Consider the following 16,220-nt stretch of genomic DNA (forward strand, 5'->3'; position numbering starts at 1 on the left):
GCACATTTATAATGGTTTCTGAAAAAAAGAAAACAAGTCTATCATCATTTTTGTGGCACATTTATCCATGAGCAGGTAATTATGTGGCATTTAAAGGGTTTTAACCTTTACAAAACTGAAGTCCCTTCTACTAGTTAAGATATGCCACCGCTCCTTTTGTGTTACTTGCATTATATTCAGTTGTTTCGCTTGAATTTTCCTTCTTTATTCTAACATAGTGACCTACATGCCTCTGCTATAGTGTGACAGAACTCAGCACAAGTCTGAGTTTGTAAAATGAAAATGTTTGTCATCGGTTTCTGATATCAAGATAGTGTATCAAATGGCCAATGTCTCCAATTTACAATACACATGGTATTTATAAGATGAATTTAGCATAGCTACTGTGAATTGTGGTTTGCGTTGGATTTTTCTTAATATGTATGCAATCAGAATTGGAAGTAAGACAACAGTGTTTTCACAGAGAAATCAAAAGTAAATGGCCATTAACAGAATCGAATTTCAGTGAAAAAATACAGTGATATTTTTTTTACATCAGAAACTGGAATATTGTGGTATCAGGGCTAAGATTTATTAAAAAGGCTTTGTTTCCTTTGGGGATACAGAACTGATTATATCAATCTAGCATACAGTTTAAAATAACTGCAGAGATGTGTGTCAAGCAGCTGAGCATAAAAATACAGCAAAACTAGTACATCCTGTTGGCAGCACCACTAATGACCATTTTTGTCATCACCAACGGTTGAACGGTTGAAGTAGAAAAGAAGCAAATGACACTGTAGCAGACATCTTAGCAGCTGTAGCAGTACAAGTGCCAGTACTAGTTTTCATAATCAGTCATAAGTTGCACTGGTTAATCTAGTCTTGTTCTCAGTCTGCAGTCTCCTGGCTTTGATCTGTAGCTTTGTATGGAATTGTAAATACCTGATGTATGTGTTTTTGATCTCCAGATCTGTAAATTTTAAGATGTCCTTTGTTAAGCCTATGCATCTTTGTCTCTGGATTCTTGTGTTTCCCTAGTTCTGCTTCGCTCAAATAAATTGAGCCTTTCTGCACATGCATTCAGTCTCTTCTCCAGTTCATGACAACTAAGGACAACAGCTTGTACCATCTCAAACCAACGGATCCACAAGAATATATTTTTCTTTTTAAAAAAAACTTAATGTTTTGATTATTTGGACAATACTTAATCACTGGAATATTGCACTTCCCACACAAAAAAGGCTGTATTTTACTGGGCTTGAGAAAGATTTCTTGAATCAACAAATGTATCATTCCGAAGTAATGCTGCAGTCACTGATTTCCTCGAATTGTGCTTAAGGAACATAATATATTTCTGTAACTTTCCTCATCAACATTCACTGTAATTCAAGTTTAAGTTCTTTATTATCTTTGTCATTACTGTCATCACAACCAGGTGTCAAAAGAAGAATAACTAAACATGTAACATGTATCATGAATCAGCCGTGGATTACAACAATTCAAACACGTCAATAAATATGACAAAAACAAGACAGTGGACGATATGTTCAAAATAGTAAGTACAGAGGCATGGGGCACACAACAATAAAGTGTACAAGATGCTCCTATGCTGTAGACGTAGAGTTTAAAATGTCAGATGCATATGGTGGGTCTTTCATGTGAGAACCGTAGATAATATGTTCCATAGATGTAGAGTGGAAGCATAAGGTAGTCATGCAGCATGAGTGGGCCATAAACCAGAATTGTTAAGTTGTCCAACGGCCTGTGGGATCTGACTACTCTTCAATCTAGAGGGGGTGAGAGGAAGCCTTCCCGATACTGCAGGCCTTCCTTATACAATGCTGTGTAGATGTCCTTCAAGATCGGAAAACTTGACCCAATGGACTGATCACTTTTCACTATCTACTGCTGTAGCTTCCTGTCTGAGGTGAAATATTTCCTATACCAGCCACTGACAACACAGGTCAGGATACTGTCTATGATGCATCAGTGGAAGCTCGTGAGAATGAGTGTGCATAGGTTACCTCTCTTCAGTCACTTTAGGAAGTGAAAGTGTTGCTGTGTTATCTTCACTGAAGAGGAAGTGTTCAGGAACCGTGGAAGTTGTTAATGATGTGCATTCTTAGGAACTTGAAACTGAGTATTGCTTCCACTGTCATATCACGGAATGTGCAGAGAATTGTGAGCTGTTTGGGTCCTTCTGAAGACAGCAAGTATCTGTTTTGTTTTACTGCCATTAAGAGTGAGATTGTTACCCTTGTACCAAACTTTGAACTGTTTCAGTTCCTCTTTGTGGGCTGACTCATCATTGTTGGTGATGAGCCCCACAGCTGTAGTGTTGTCAGCAGACATGATGTCTTGTAACGTGTCAGCAGAGCATACAAGAGTGACTCAGTACGCAGCTTTGTAGTGCCACACGTTTTACTGTGGTGGAAGAGGAAGTCTGGGGTATTCTGGATCCTGCCGTGAGGTGCCCAGATTGAATGAAAAGAGTTTGCTTATTACGGCCTGGAGTAACATGATGATGAACGTTGAGCTGAAACTGATAAACAACATTCTTTCGTTATCTGGGCGTGATAGAGCCAGAAGGGTTGCTGATTCGATAGCATGCAAAGTGAAACGGTTTTAATGATATGCTCCCCAGAATGGAATCCTTAATGTGAAACATGACCTGCTGCTCAAAACACTTCGTAACAGCTGAGGTTTGTGCAACAGGGCAATGGTCACTAAGACACATAACTGCAGACTTCTTTGGCACCAATATGATGGCTGCTGATTTGAAGCATGCAGGGATAGCAGCCTGGCCTTTGAAGATGTCCATGAAGACATCTGTTAGCTGGTGGGTTCACTTCTTGAGCAGATGACTGGGGATGTTTTACAGGCTGGTAGCCTTGCATGGCAAAGTAAGATAAATGTAGTAAAAATAAGTAAAATAGAAGTAATATCGCAAAAAAAAAAAAAAAAAAATTGCAGCAACCTAATGATAAAAACAACAGGATGATAAATAAATGTAACATCAGTGCCTATAGAATAACAATAAAAAGTAAGATACATTTAGTGAAATAAGTAAACTGAAATAGAAAGTAGAAAAGTAATATTGCACATAATCCAGAAGTCATATTGGCAATGTAATAAAAAGTAATTATTGCACATGATATTGAGAGTAATGTTGCACACGAGGTAATATTTCACATGACATTGAAGAGTAGTCTTCCAATAATGTTGAAAGAGTAGCATTGCACATGATATTGATATTATTGTTCTCAGTGTCTGATGTTTCAGCTGTCCTTCCTACAGAAGGGGGAGGAGTTATTCAGATTGATGGCCACCGGTAGAAAAGACCTCCTGTGGTGTTCTGTGGTGCACCTCGGTGGTCTCAGTCTACGGCCAAAGGTGCTCTGATGTCACTCCAGTGATGCATGCAGAGGATGAGAGGCATTTCCCATAATGCTGAGTTTCCTCAGCATCCTCTTCTCTGACACCTCCACCAAAGGCTCCATCTCCACTCCCAGGACAGAACCTGCTTCCCTGATGAGCTAATTGAGTCTACTGGCATCGGCTGCCTTCATCCTGCTGCCTCAGCACACTACAGCGTAGATGATGACGCTGGCCACCACCAAGTGATAGAACATCTGCAACATGGGTATGCAGATGTTGAAGGATCTGAGTCTCCTGAGAAAGTACAGGCGGCTCTGACCTTTCTTGGACAGAGCCTCTGTGTTTTTAGTCTAGTCCATCTTATCGTCTATCAATGTCCAGGTACTTGTAGTCCTGGACAATGTCCAGCTGTGTTCCCCTGATGCTGACTGGGTGCAGACGGGTCCCTCACTTCCTAAACTCCACCACCAACTCCTTGGTCTTTGTTATGTTGAGTAGCACAAAACTGTCCACCACACTCCTGTGCCCAGCCTCCTGTCCCCTGCTGATACAACCCACAATGGCAGAATTGTTCAAAAACTTCTGCAGGTGGCAGGACTGTGAGTAGTATCTGAAGTCTGCGGTGTAGAGTGTGAACAGAAAGGGAGACAGGACCGTCCCCTGAGATGCCCCCATGCGGCTCACTATTGTGTCTGACACGTGGCTCTGCAGCCTCACATACTGTGGCTAACCTGTAAAGTAACCGGTGGTCCAGGCCACTAGTGCAGCATCCACCTGCATGTTCAGTAACTTAGTCCTGAGCAGGGCAGGTCGTATGGTGTTAAAAGCACTTGAAAAGTCAAAATATGACTCTCACATTGCCATCTGCTTCATCCAGGTGAGTCCTGTTCAGCAGAAACATGATGGCATCTTCCACTTCCATGTGGGGCTGGTATGCAAACTGCAGAGAGTCAAGTGATGGCTCAACCAATGAACAGAGGTACTTCAGGACTAGCCTCTTCCGTGACTTCATGACATGTGAAGTCAAGGCCACTGGTCTGTAGTCACCGAGGGTGTTGGGTGCTTTTTCTTGGGGTCAGGGACATGGCATGATGTCTTCTAGGGACAGTCATCAGGCTCAGGCTGAAGATGTGCTGAAAAACGCCACACAGCTGAGTATCACATCCTCCGAGTACTCCGAGGCTGAGGCCCTCAGGCCCTGCAGCCTTGCCTGGGCGTATTCGACTGAACTGCCCTCTCACATCCTCCGTGGGGTGGGGGTGGGGGGGTCACTGGAGAAACAGGGGGGATGGTGGGCAGAGGGGAAAACCAAGGAGTATTTATACACAGCTAAATGAGGTAAAGCTAACTTAAAACAGGTGGAGTGAATGAATTAAACCGGGCTAAACCAACAGAGCTCAAAACAGAACTGAACCAAGGAACCAGGAGGTAAACCACAACTGACCACTAGAGGGGGGGAAAAGCCAAAGGAACTAGTTAGAGGGGCAAAGAGAAACAGAGAGGGACCAGAGAGAGGGACCAGAGAAGGACAGAGAAGGACCAGAGAGAACCAGAGAAGGATAGAAGGAAAAGTGGATAGAAATAGCTGGAGGGATACCATTGGCAGAAAGTCATTATTTAACTTAAAATCAATCACAGAAACAAAGCACCTCATTACCTGAATGCCTAACATGTTTAAACCATGAAACTGGCACAGGGGCCCTCTTCCTGGCAGTCCAAAGTCCTCTCCCAAGTGTTATGTAGTTTCCCTGTTATATTCTGTTAACCACTTACTCACAGGTTTATACCAGTCAGCTTTTACAAGATCTATCATAGATCATTTCTGTTACTAAGATGTAATGCCATGCAGCTACAGTAGCTGACCATTTAAAGGTTTTAAAGATCTTTTTGTGTGTATTTTGAAGCTCTGAGATAGTCCTCATTCACTAAGGTGGCACCAACATAAACACTTGTGATAACATAAGCACCATAATCAACAGACTGCGAAAGTTCTTGATCTTGTTAGACATTTCTTCTGCCTGTTGAATGAACTAAAGGGTTCAGAATGAAACAAAGATGAGTCTCTACTGTGTGCTGATGATTGCATGTTTGAGGAGGGAGTAAAGAGGAAAATGATAAATAATACTTGGGTAAATATGGAGTAATTACCCTATCCATTCTTCCAAAAAATTCTAAATATACTCAGATACAGTATCCTTTCACATTAGTATCCTATTAATTATCTTTTCTGAGATATGGTTTTCTTAAGGAATTCTCATAAATATTGCTCAAGTAGAATGTGGGAGAACTCAGTATCTCAGAAAATAATGTCCAAGGTTGATATGTTGTTGTGTCTAAAAATTGATAAAAACCCACTTAAACACATTAGTAGACTGGTTATGCAGTTTGAATAGAGAAGAGAGAGAGGAAGCACAACTATCAAGAAAAGCAGAACTCTTTCCTTTTATCACAGGGCAATTGTCAAAGTAAAAGGTTATCTCACAACTGTGTATATCATTAGGGTTATGGGTTATCATATAAGAGTTATTTCCACAGGAACTCACATGCAATTATTTACAGTGTCCAGTCTCTCAACTAATCTTTCTTCATTGTTTTACAGCAAATCATGTCACTGGGGCAGAGCAAAACAAGCCAATAACTTGTATTAACAAAGTGGGGCTATAAGATGACCTTTTCCATTCAAAATTGTAAAAGTAATACTATAGTTTCTTTACAATTTTCCCCCACTGAACATATTCATTTGCACTTTGTGAGTAGGTTCTATAGATTTTCAAAGCCACTTGCCCTAATTAGGGTCACGGGGTGCTGGAGCCTATCCCAGCGTTCATTGGGCTAAAGGTGGGGAAACACCCTGTCCACCAGTCACGGTCATCAGTCCATCACAGAAAACTGTATCTGCTCTTTAAAAAATATTCAAAGACGAAAAATTATTAGTTTGAGATGTTCTCACTGGAAACTGTTTTTGTGCTCACAAGTGTTTTCTTTTGAGCAATACTAAATGTTATTAGCTTGTTTGCCTTAATGACCTTATTCCCCTTAAAACAATGAGGAAAGACCCCTTGAATGACTGGGTACTGTAAGTATTAAAGTTCTGTATGAATTCCTATGGACATGTCTCATAATATAATCAGCTTTGGAATAGTCTTTTACCTCATGACATTTAAGACCTAAAATAAAAAATAAAATAAATTTAAGGAGGAAAATGAAAGAAAAGAACCAGACTAAAAGTAACTTAAGGTGTCCTTAATATTTAATGGATTTTTAGGTGTGTGTTTTGTTTGTATGATTTTCAGCTGTACATATGAACATGACCCTGAAGCATGTAGTGGTTCCTTGGACTGTGCACATTCAGAGGGTAAGGATTCTCAATATATTAATAAGGAACTGACCCAGAAAAAAAATAATTCCTTTACATCGATAACATTATCATTTTGTTTATTTGTATAAAAGAAACATAAAAGATAATGATTGTAAATCATTTTGCACAATTTCATAAGACACTATTCATTGAAAAAATTTTGTGAGAAAATATGTGTTATAGTAAAGCACATGTCATAGTACGTAAGGCAATATAGAGAAAAATCCTAAAATAGAAATCATAATCCATAATAATCATTTTAAGGTTTTTAGTTGCAGATAAAATTATTCCATTATTCCAAGTCTTGAACAGTTTACATTTAGTGATGTGATGACAAAAATGTACTGATTGAAATGAAGAATATCATATAGAATGCCATGATGACATAGATACTATTCTGTACTCATGGCTGACTTCAGGATTGTCTTTCTCACTCAAGCAGAGCCTGAGTGGGGCTTTCGTTCTGATTCTCTGACTGTTGCTCTGTTTCACCTTCCACTTCAATCCCAGTCACTCCATCATCATTAATCTCCTCATATCCTGTTTTCCCTCTCAGACCAGACAATCTCTTTCTCTTTTTCACGACCAAAACTACCACTATCATCACCAGAGCAATCAGGGCGATGAAACCAAGGGCTACACCAAACTTTTCTCCCCCTGTCATATGGAATGAAGACTCATCAAACATTTTAGACATTTGGTTCACTTCCTCAGGTTTAGCCAACTTCCACATCTTTGAATCGCCAAGTCTAACCCAAGCTCGGTCACCTTCTGTCATCACTGCCACTGTATTTGTGACAAGCATCTTCATCAGTGGAGGCCGTGTAAAAGGTGGTAATTGGATGGGCAATAATTGCCCTCCTGTGAACACACCTGACTGAACACAATACTGGACCTGACATCCGTCGCTTATGGCTGCGAGGTGCTGACTGAACTGTGGTGGACAGCGAGATTCATTTCTTGCCAGTGGGTTAGGGGCCTGGCAACTGAAAATACCTCCAAATGGAACAGAGAACCTTGTCCCTGTCTCATAGTCAGTGCTCAGACACACCATCAGGCCATTAGAGAGTAATTTTTGTGGAAAAAAGTTGGGGGGGCAGCTGTTGGATTTGGTTAATGGGTTCTGCAGAGATGGGCCATATAGCCCCCCAAAGAGGTATCCAGAAAATTCTGGAACTTTCTGGTCTGTGGAACACCAGTAGGTGTCAATGCGTGCCCGTCGAACATAATAAGAATCTCCACAGACATCTTTACAGCACTTTGCAACAAGCCAACACCGATGGCATTGGCGATGGCACCCATATTTACTATAACCCTCTTCTCGTATTTCAGAACGTAAGAGGGTAGCACTGTAAGGCTGTTTACATGAGTAATCACCTGTGGCTGGGTTTTTCTGTGCCTGTGCCTGGCAGATTGGATCTGCGTCTTCAGTTAATCTAACGCATCGTTGGTAAACTCCACCAAAGCTATGGTTTGTGGCTGGACCTTCACAAGAGTCATCATCAACATTTGCCTGAAAATTAAAATTCTTCGAGTCTGGTTTCACACATCCTGGATGCGTGTTGACTTCATAGTAACGCCCTGCAGCCTGCTTCACAGATAGTGCTAGTTTATGGACAGTTGGTATTGGGAGATCGGGAAACATGGCTGGACTCAGAAAATAGTGAATTGGCAGTCCAGCACGGTCAATAGCCACCAGATTATTGAGTGTACTCTCTTGCCACTTCTGCAAAGATATTCCAGGGTAGAACAAAGCTCCTCCATGGCTCAGTGTTATAGAATATGTAATGTTGTCTTGATAATTATGAGTTTCAGTTGTCTCATGGCTGTACTTAGTGCCAATGTCAAATTTAACTTTATTAAAGAAGTTTAAACCAGCTGACGCAGAAATTGAAGACTGAGCTTGCTGATTATTGGACACATAAGATGCCCTGAGATAGTCCTCATTGACTAAAGTGGCACCAGCATCAACGCTTGTTATGACATGCGTGCCGTAATCAAGAATTAGCCTCTCTGACAGGTACGCAGCTTGACGAGTCTGGTTGTTCTCAATGGCATCAGCAATCTCCTCTGCCTGACGAGCAAAACGAGTGTCCAGTGTGAAATCAGGATAAGCCCTCACTGTGTAGAGATGATTGCGCACCTGAAGCAGCATAAAAAGGACCATAGAAAACGAAATGCGTGAGTGTGCAAGAACAAAGTCCAATTAGAATTCCATTATTATGCAACGTGATTATCCTGATTGAGATACCTCTGTTTTATTTCAAATCACTTAGTCCTTCAGGGATATGGAGGAAAATGAAAATTAAAGTTATGGGTTTCCTATCATGGATCTAAGTTCATGTCATTTTTAAACTTATTATTTTTATTTGCAACTGTCATACAGTCTGACAGTTTAAGGATATTGAAATCTTAGTCATCAAGAGTTGAACTTACCTGAACACGAGCTGTAACTGAGCTCTCTCTGACTTGATGGGTTTTCATCCGTTTGTTTTCAGTTGAGAACTTGGCATTAAGCACAGAGAAGAATGACACATCACTATTGACAGAGAATGAAGTGGAGCTGCTCTGCTCAAGCCATGAGGAGATGATCTGTGAGTTTGACTCTACTCCACTTGTTTTCCGTGGTATGACAAAGACTTCATCTGGGATGAGATAAACACCATCCTCTGTGGTCTGACACTGTGAATAGCTGAAGTTCATGACCCGTCCCATGTCCAGGTTACGCAGGTTGTCCCAGCCTCCACCAGGCAGCACCTCCAGAGCTGTCAAGGATGAGTTTTTGCGACACTCACGAAGACCATTGCTTGGACGACTGAGTGGATGATGAAAGGAGACCTGAATTAAAGTGCAGAAGACGAGAATGGAGGAAGATTTCAGCTCCATGATCACTCTATCACAGCACTTAGGTGCTGATGTTAAGCCACTAGTGCTGTATGAACCCCGTTTGTCTCAGGCTCGAATAAGATCTGATAAAATCTCTCTCCAGTGGAGGATCCAGTGGAAAAACCTCATTTGCGTTTAAGTTTCACATGTGACAAGAAAAAAACAGACATGTGACTGGCATTCTGTTCCTCTTTTCAGTTAAGGTTATGTACACACACACACACACACACACACACAGTTTCAGTTTCTCAGTAGGTCTTATCATTTCGTATAAGTGACTCTCAGACAAACAGATTTAAAAAAAAAAAAAATGGAGACACTTTCACTATTGTTGAGCAACAATTAATATTGTTAATGTACGTTATCAAGTGATGCAGAGTGATCATTTGGGCAAAACCTATTTAACATGCTAAAACACAGTGAAATGTAAAACATACAACATAATTTAAATTAATTTGTGAGATCTAAGCTTTTTAACAATGGTTTAGCCAGTAATATAAGATTCAAATTATTGTGTCTTAGACAGACTTGACAGGAAATTATTGATTTAGAATGAGGAACAGAAAGAGAGAATGGATATAAATGTTTGCTCTGATTGCACTGAAGGGAATTCACAGGAGGAAGTTAGCAATGTGGAATGATTGTCATGCTTAACGGAAGTGAAATACTGACTTTATGACATGTAGCATAAACATTTCTTTTACACATCCATACAAATTCGTCAGCCAAAGGAACTGAACCTTTCAAAATAGAAGAAGTGAGCAGCCCAAAAAGAACACAGCTGAATGAGCAAAAAAGGTACTGTGGAAATAATTTTGAGGATTATGTCAAAGTAAAAAGCAGTTAGTACACAAAATTATTTATTAATTGATCAAAATGATTGCTCATACCCATTGTCCCAGACCAGACAAGAGAGAGTGGTTAAAATTGTACTTTTGCACACTAGCAAATCTTACTTATCAGCACTGACTTCAGAATAAAGTCATGTATTGAACAGAGACACTAACATACTGCAAAAGCTAACTAAGAGTGAATCTGTGCATATCTTAAAAGCTATTAACTCCCATTTTAGATTTTTTTTCACTGAACATTTATCAGTGTGTATCACACAAATTTGTAAAAAAGAATAACAAATATTTGGTAACTTCCTTTGTAGTTTGGAATTTTTATATCTTTATCCGCTTACATTTTAGATTGCCTTGTAAGTTGAATACTTCTGCCTTACAAGTTAAGGTTTCTGTTTTGGGTTGACATTTAATGGTGTGAACACAGTGAGATGACATTTAATGAAGTGAACATTACTATCTTTATCAGTTTTGTCTCTGCCCTTCCTGTATGGCTTTTTTTCAACGGTTTCAGAATATATTAACCTCTTGGGGTTAATGTACTTTGACTATGAATATGAATGAATATGTTTGATGTTTTCATCTAACTTCATTTTCAATGCATTTAAAGTGGAAAGTCACCTATATAATATCAGCTCTCATTAACTATCAGCTATCAGTAATATCAAAACACGCAAGCATCTCTTAGGCTGAGAGCAAAGGACAGAAACAAGTACATCAGTCTAGCCATCAGTTATGACTCATGTCCCTTTATGAGGTCACATCTTTCGCCAGCAAAAGTACTTTCCATTTTAACCACAGAGTGGCGCTTCAAACACTAAGCCTTGTCCTCATTATATTAAATTGTGTTCTACAATATTATTTGTTCCGGTGGTGCTTTAAGTTCCTTCTTCGATACAGAAAAAGAAGTGAAAGGAGTGAAACGTGCTGCTTTACCCCCCCCCCCCCCCCCCCCCCCCCCAAAAAAAAAGTTCAAAAAGTTCAGGATTATAATCATTCCTAGCTGTACTTTGATCGTAACACGCAGCGCATTAAGTGACGGATAATAATTTTAACCCAAAACGTTTTGTGTAGCTAAATCTTTATGCTATATTCAACGAACCATCTCGCCCAAGAAAACAATCTAAAGGGGAACGACAGTACAATGCTTCATCAATAAGTGTTGATTTATGACTTTCTCGAACGTACAAGACGGAAGACAGTTCAAGTTGCAACGGACCCAGCTGACGTAAAGTCAGGATCTTTTATTCATCATTATGGCCACACACCATGAGTTTAAGTTTTTTGAAGTTCGTTTGTAAACGCGTACTGAAAACTGACTTGTCTGACGTATCTGTGTGCTACATCGTCCATTGCCACATATAAAAACTGTTTTTTCATCGCCCTCTAGTGGAATATGCCTGTCTCGATTGTAATTCACCCAAGAAGACATGTACTTGTAATTTTCAGCAATATATTATTCAAATTACGGGGGACTTGAGTCAGCATTTCGTTTTGTTCATAATACCTGTTATTTATAAACTTGTCCCATAAAAACATAACACAGTAATTGAACGCTTAAATCTGTTTCTAAAACGTTATATTAATGAAACTTTTGATATTGCAGCATCATGAAAAACACAATTTGCAGCTATTGATGATTTCGCACGCACGCAAATAGTTATGCTGAAAACTGGAACAACACTTTTTCCAACAAATTAGGAGCAATTAAATACACTTCATGCTGTCATATATTTGTTTAGATGAAATCTCACTGAGAGGAAAGAAAGACTGGCAAGTAATGTAATATGAATATAGATTTTCTCATTCAGGTTAAAGTCTTCTCGCGCTCTTTAGGATCACTTAATTGACGCCATTTAAAATAACCCTTTTCACAAAACACGTGTTCTATGTGCGCATGTCAACTTTTTTGTTTTTGTTAACTAATATGAACTGTTGTCAACAGGCAACACCAACATAAAAGGATATACACGTCATATATGGGTTTTAAATTATTTGTCACGACCAAATCAATTTAAGAATGTGGAGAAAAAATAGTGATGTTTAAGTGGCAAGCCAGCATGTGAATCTAAAAAGATTCTTAGAATAGGAGGGCAAGATAAATTGCAGCCTTTAACAATAGCCTGTTTCGAAATCTCTTTACAGAAAGTAAGTGCTGTGTCAATGTTAGGCAAAAGCCATGGACTTCGGAGTAACTGTTTCAAGCCGATGTGTCATATAAAGGCAACGAACATATTAAGGAACGTGTGCCCCCTAAGAAAATATCTTGGGCGTGCGTAATTACGCACATTGTAGTCGTTATGCTATCAGTGACGCACACCCTCTTGGCTGCAATTAGGCTATTAACGGCTGAAAAATGGGACAAAGCTAAATGACAATTTAGTCTTGCCGCCAAGCAATATTCACTGTAGCTTCGGACAATTGGAAACTCGATGCAAAGTGGTCTTTTGATTTTTGCTTGTGTGTTGCGTGTTCTACAGCTCATATCCTATTAGGCATAGTTTCTGAAGAGATAGTATTTCGCAGATTCTACATATAAAGAAGTATGTTTCATTTATATGTACGGTTATTGCCTGAATGCTTAAAATGTTAAAATCAAAATCTATTTATATGTTTTAGTTTTTCATTGTTCGATGTTGTGAAATATCATACATTCATACAGGCATATCCAATCAGGGGATCTATAAAAACAATGCCTCATACACGTCTGTTCAGGCTGCTGATACTCAAATGTTTACGTAGTAGTGGTAGTAGTAGTAATCCTGATGATGCCTGCGAATTAAATGCCATTTGTGATGCCATGTGAGATCATTTCCATCGGAAATTTGAGATGAAATCAATTTCAACAAAAGTATTCAAAAGAAATTCGTTTATTGCTATACTTCTTTACAATATTGTAGACGAACTTGCATCCACCGTTAGCATATGTGAAGTAATAATATTATGACAGAGCTGCAATGAAAATGCACAAATACTGCCTTGCGCGCAGAGTTTGAAAAATTTCAAAGACAGTCCACTTGTTGCACAGAGAGTGCAATCACACATGACGTCCATTCAAGGGACAGGTGGCCATCGTCTTGTCGCTCTCTTCTTAGGGGCAGCTTTAAGCTTTGGAGACTCTGCGCTTGACTCTCCTGGGGCTCTTGGGTTTGGAGACTCTGCGCTTGACTTTCCTGGGGCTCCTACTCTTTTGGACAGCTGCAGGTCTCTTGGCCTTTTTCGGGCTGCTCGACTTTCTCCGGGCTTTCTTTGGGGACTTTTTGGTCACAGAGGACTTCTTAGCCTTTACTCTTTTCGTTTTCTTCGCTCGAGGCTTTTTGGCTTTCTTAACAGCTTTTTTCTTCCCAGCTGGCTGTTTCTTGCCGATCTTGAATGACCCTGATGCCCCGGTGCCTTTCACTTGAAGTAGGCTACCATTAGCAACCAGTCGCCTAACTGCCAGGACTACGCGAGAGTTGTTTTTGGCCACATTGTACCCACCGGCAGATAACGCCTTCTTTAAAGCGAAAAGGGACATTCCACGTCGGTCCTTTGATGCTGATACAGCCTTCAGGATCAAATCAGAGACACTGGGACCGGTCCTCTTGGATTTGGAGGACTTTCGCCTGGCCGTCTTGGCAGAAGACGCCGGGGGAACGGAATCCACCGCAGACATGACTCGCAATCTTCTTTCCTTTAGTGAGCTCTTCAGTGGCCTCTAGCACGTTAGATAGTGATAATGGGATGTCCCCAGACTGTTAATATAGAATTGATGAGAACCGTGTAGACTCGAGGCGCCACTGTTTGCGTTTCACCTTCACGCACAACTACTACTACTACTGATAATAATAATAAGAAGAAGAATAACGGTCTGTACATGAAACTCACAAGTCCAGTACTGTACGGGCACACATTTAGTCTGACGTGTTACACAATCGGACACAACACATTTTTTGAGCACGTAATGTGTCTTTATGGCGCTTTTTTGAAACATAACAATGAGTCAAACAATGTAGACAATATAGCAAGCAAGTAACTGTGTATCAGAACGGATGGTTTATCTGAGAGATCATTTTTATGCGACTGACAAATCAGCTTTGGTGGATTCAGCCTGTATGTGGATGGGGCTACATGTAGCCAATACTACACTAAATTGAATATAGATATATTGTAAGAGACCGAAAATGACACCGCTTCAACACGTCTTACTCAATTAATCCCCTGACATTTGAAGCGGGAAATCTGAACGTTGCCAGGATAGGGTAATCCTGGCGCGCGCGCGCTCGCACACACACACACACACACACACACACACACAAACTTAATTGGGCTGAACAAATTAAAACAGTTTCACACGGTTAATTTCACTTTAATTTACATGAAAAACAAGTCACAACAGTCTCATATGAATCATACAGTCTTATCAGATTCTTACGCAATTCGAACTCTTGTTTATATCTTCCTCTGTTTTTGCCTCGTATTTGTAACGTAATTGTAACATAAAACTCCAAACTTATAATTCTCTCAAAGGGAACACTCTCTATCAGACCAACCATTGATACTAGAGACAACACAAATATTTCGGATAATATTTGAGACAGCTTTCGGTAAGTATATTAAACAGACTCTATATGTAATACTAACTTATCTTAACTAGAGTGTGTACTTATCTTTGAGTCCAGACGGGTGATGGGTATAACGTAACCTTGCATGACCTTCTGTTTTTATTTTCTTTCTTTCTTTCTTTCTTAAATATAAGATCCCACATGCAGCAATAAAATATAATTTAAGGAATCAGCGTTTCTATAATTTCCTGTAGTGACGTTGCTCTCCTTGTTCTTCTTTTAGCTCTTGTGACACTTCATTTCAAAATGTATTGATTCGTTTTTTAAATGGTTCATATTTGTATGCTTTGCACAATATATCTAGAATTTAAGATGATTTTGAAAATAGGCATCTTGATTATTTTCTGGGCAGTGTTGTTTGAAAAATAATGCATGAGAGGACTTTTTTCAAGCTGAAAAGAGTTTTTTTTTTGTTTTTTTTTTTTGAGGGCTGATATATTTGGGCTGGTGTTTGATTAGTGTGGAGTTAGTAAAAAGATTTAACCCAGGGTACATAAAAAGCCTCACTGGCAAAAAGACGCTCCTACAATTAAAGACATTCTTCCTAACCGTGCCGTGACCACACCGGTGTTATGGTCTTGTCAGCTTCCATTGACCGAATAAATTTAAATTTTAGTGTTTGTTTTCTTTTGCCCCATTAACATCAGTGCCATACACTCCACAGCATACTGGACTTTTTCCGTGAAGCATACTGGTGAACGTGCTTGTGTTTAGCTTTTGCCTCCGATTCATTCTACAGAACATAGATTACGGCAGTGAGGTGTCTGCAAAGGGTCCTCAAATCCTAACCAATGCTAAAGGCAGGGACCCTGTCACTCTAATGTCACTCCAAGTGCATTACTGCACTCCTCACCCAGTCACACAAATGTATGCTCACCTGGACACAAAGACCTGAATTATGCACTTCCATGTTTTAAGCACATGGCAGAATCCCTCACAAAGAGGCAACACTGGATCATTTCCACATCGCATGTAGATATCTGCAGTCTGGAATTGAATATTCAGGGCAAAGTAAAACACTTGTCGTACATTCTGTTAGAGAACAGCTGTACATGTAGCCTCCACTCGACACACATTTGTCTGCTAAGACAAGTAACAATGAGCATTTGTCAAACACTTGAGTGTGTTATCTCAGTTTGTCACTCCAGTAAAAGGGGTGCTTGCAAG

General features: G+C 39.8%; 2 protein-coding genes across 2 annotated transcripts; both read right to left on the reverse strand.

Moving 5' to 3' along the window:
• Positions 1 to 7,078: 7,078 nt before the first annotated feature.
• On the reverse strand, positions 7,079 to 9,663 carry LOC115818375 (macrophage-expressed gene 1 protein-like). Its single transcript, XM_030781739.1, has 2 exons — positions 9,155 to 9,663; positions 7,079 to 8,861 (listed from the first exon to the last, which is right to left on the reverse strand). Exons 1-2 carry the CDS (start codon positions 9,602 to 9,604, stop codon positions 7,149 to 7,151), a joined length of 2,163 nt encoding a protein of 720 aa, XP_030637599.1. The 5' UTR covers positions 9,605 to 9,663; the 3' UTR covers positions 7,079 to 7,148.
• A 3,640-nt stretch (positions 9,664 to 13,303) lies between these two features.
• LOC115811233 (histone H1) lies at positions 13,304 to 14,133 on the reverse strand. Its single transcript, XM_075353571.1, is given in 2 exon segments — positions 13,304 to 13,584; positions 13,586 to 14,133. Coding segments are annotated over 2 exon segments (600 nt in total). The 5' UTR covers positions 14,105 to 14,133; the 3' UTR covers positions 13,304 to 13,503.
• Positions 14,134 to 16,220: the final 2,087 nt, after the last annotated feature.

This window comes from Chanos chanos, chromosome 1, assembly GCF_902362185.1.
Source record: "Chanos chanos chromosome 1, fChaCha1.1, whole genome shotgun sequence".
In the NCBI taxonomy this organism is placed as follows: Eukaryota; Metazoa; Chordata; class Actinopteri; order Gonorynchiformes; family Chanidae; genus Chanos; species Chanos chanos.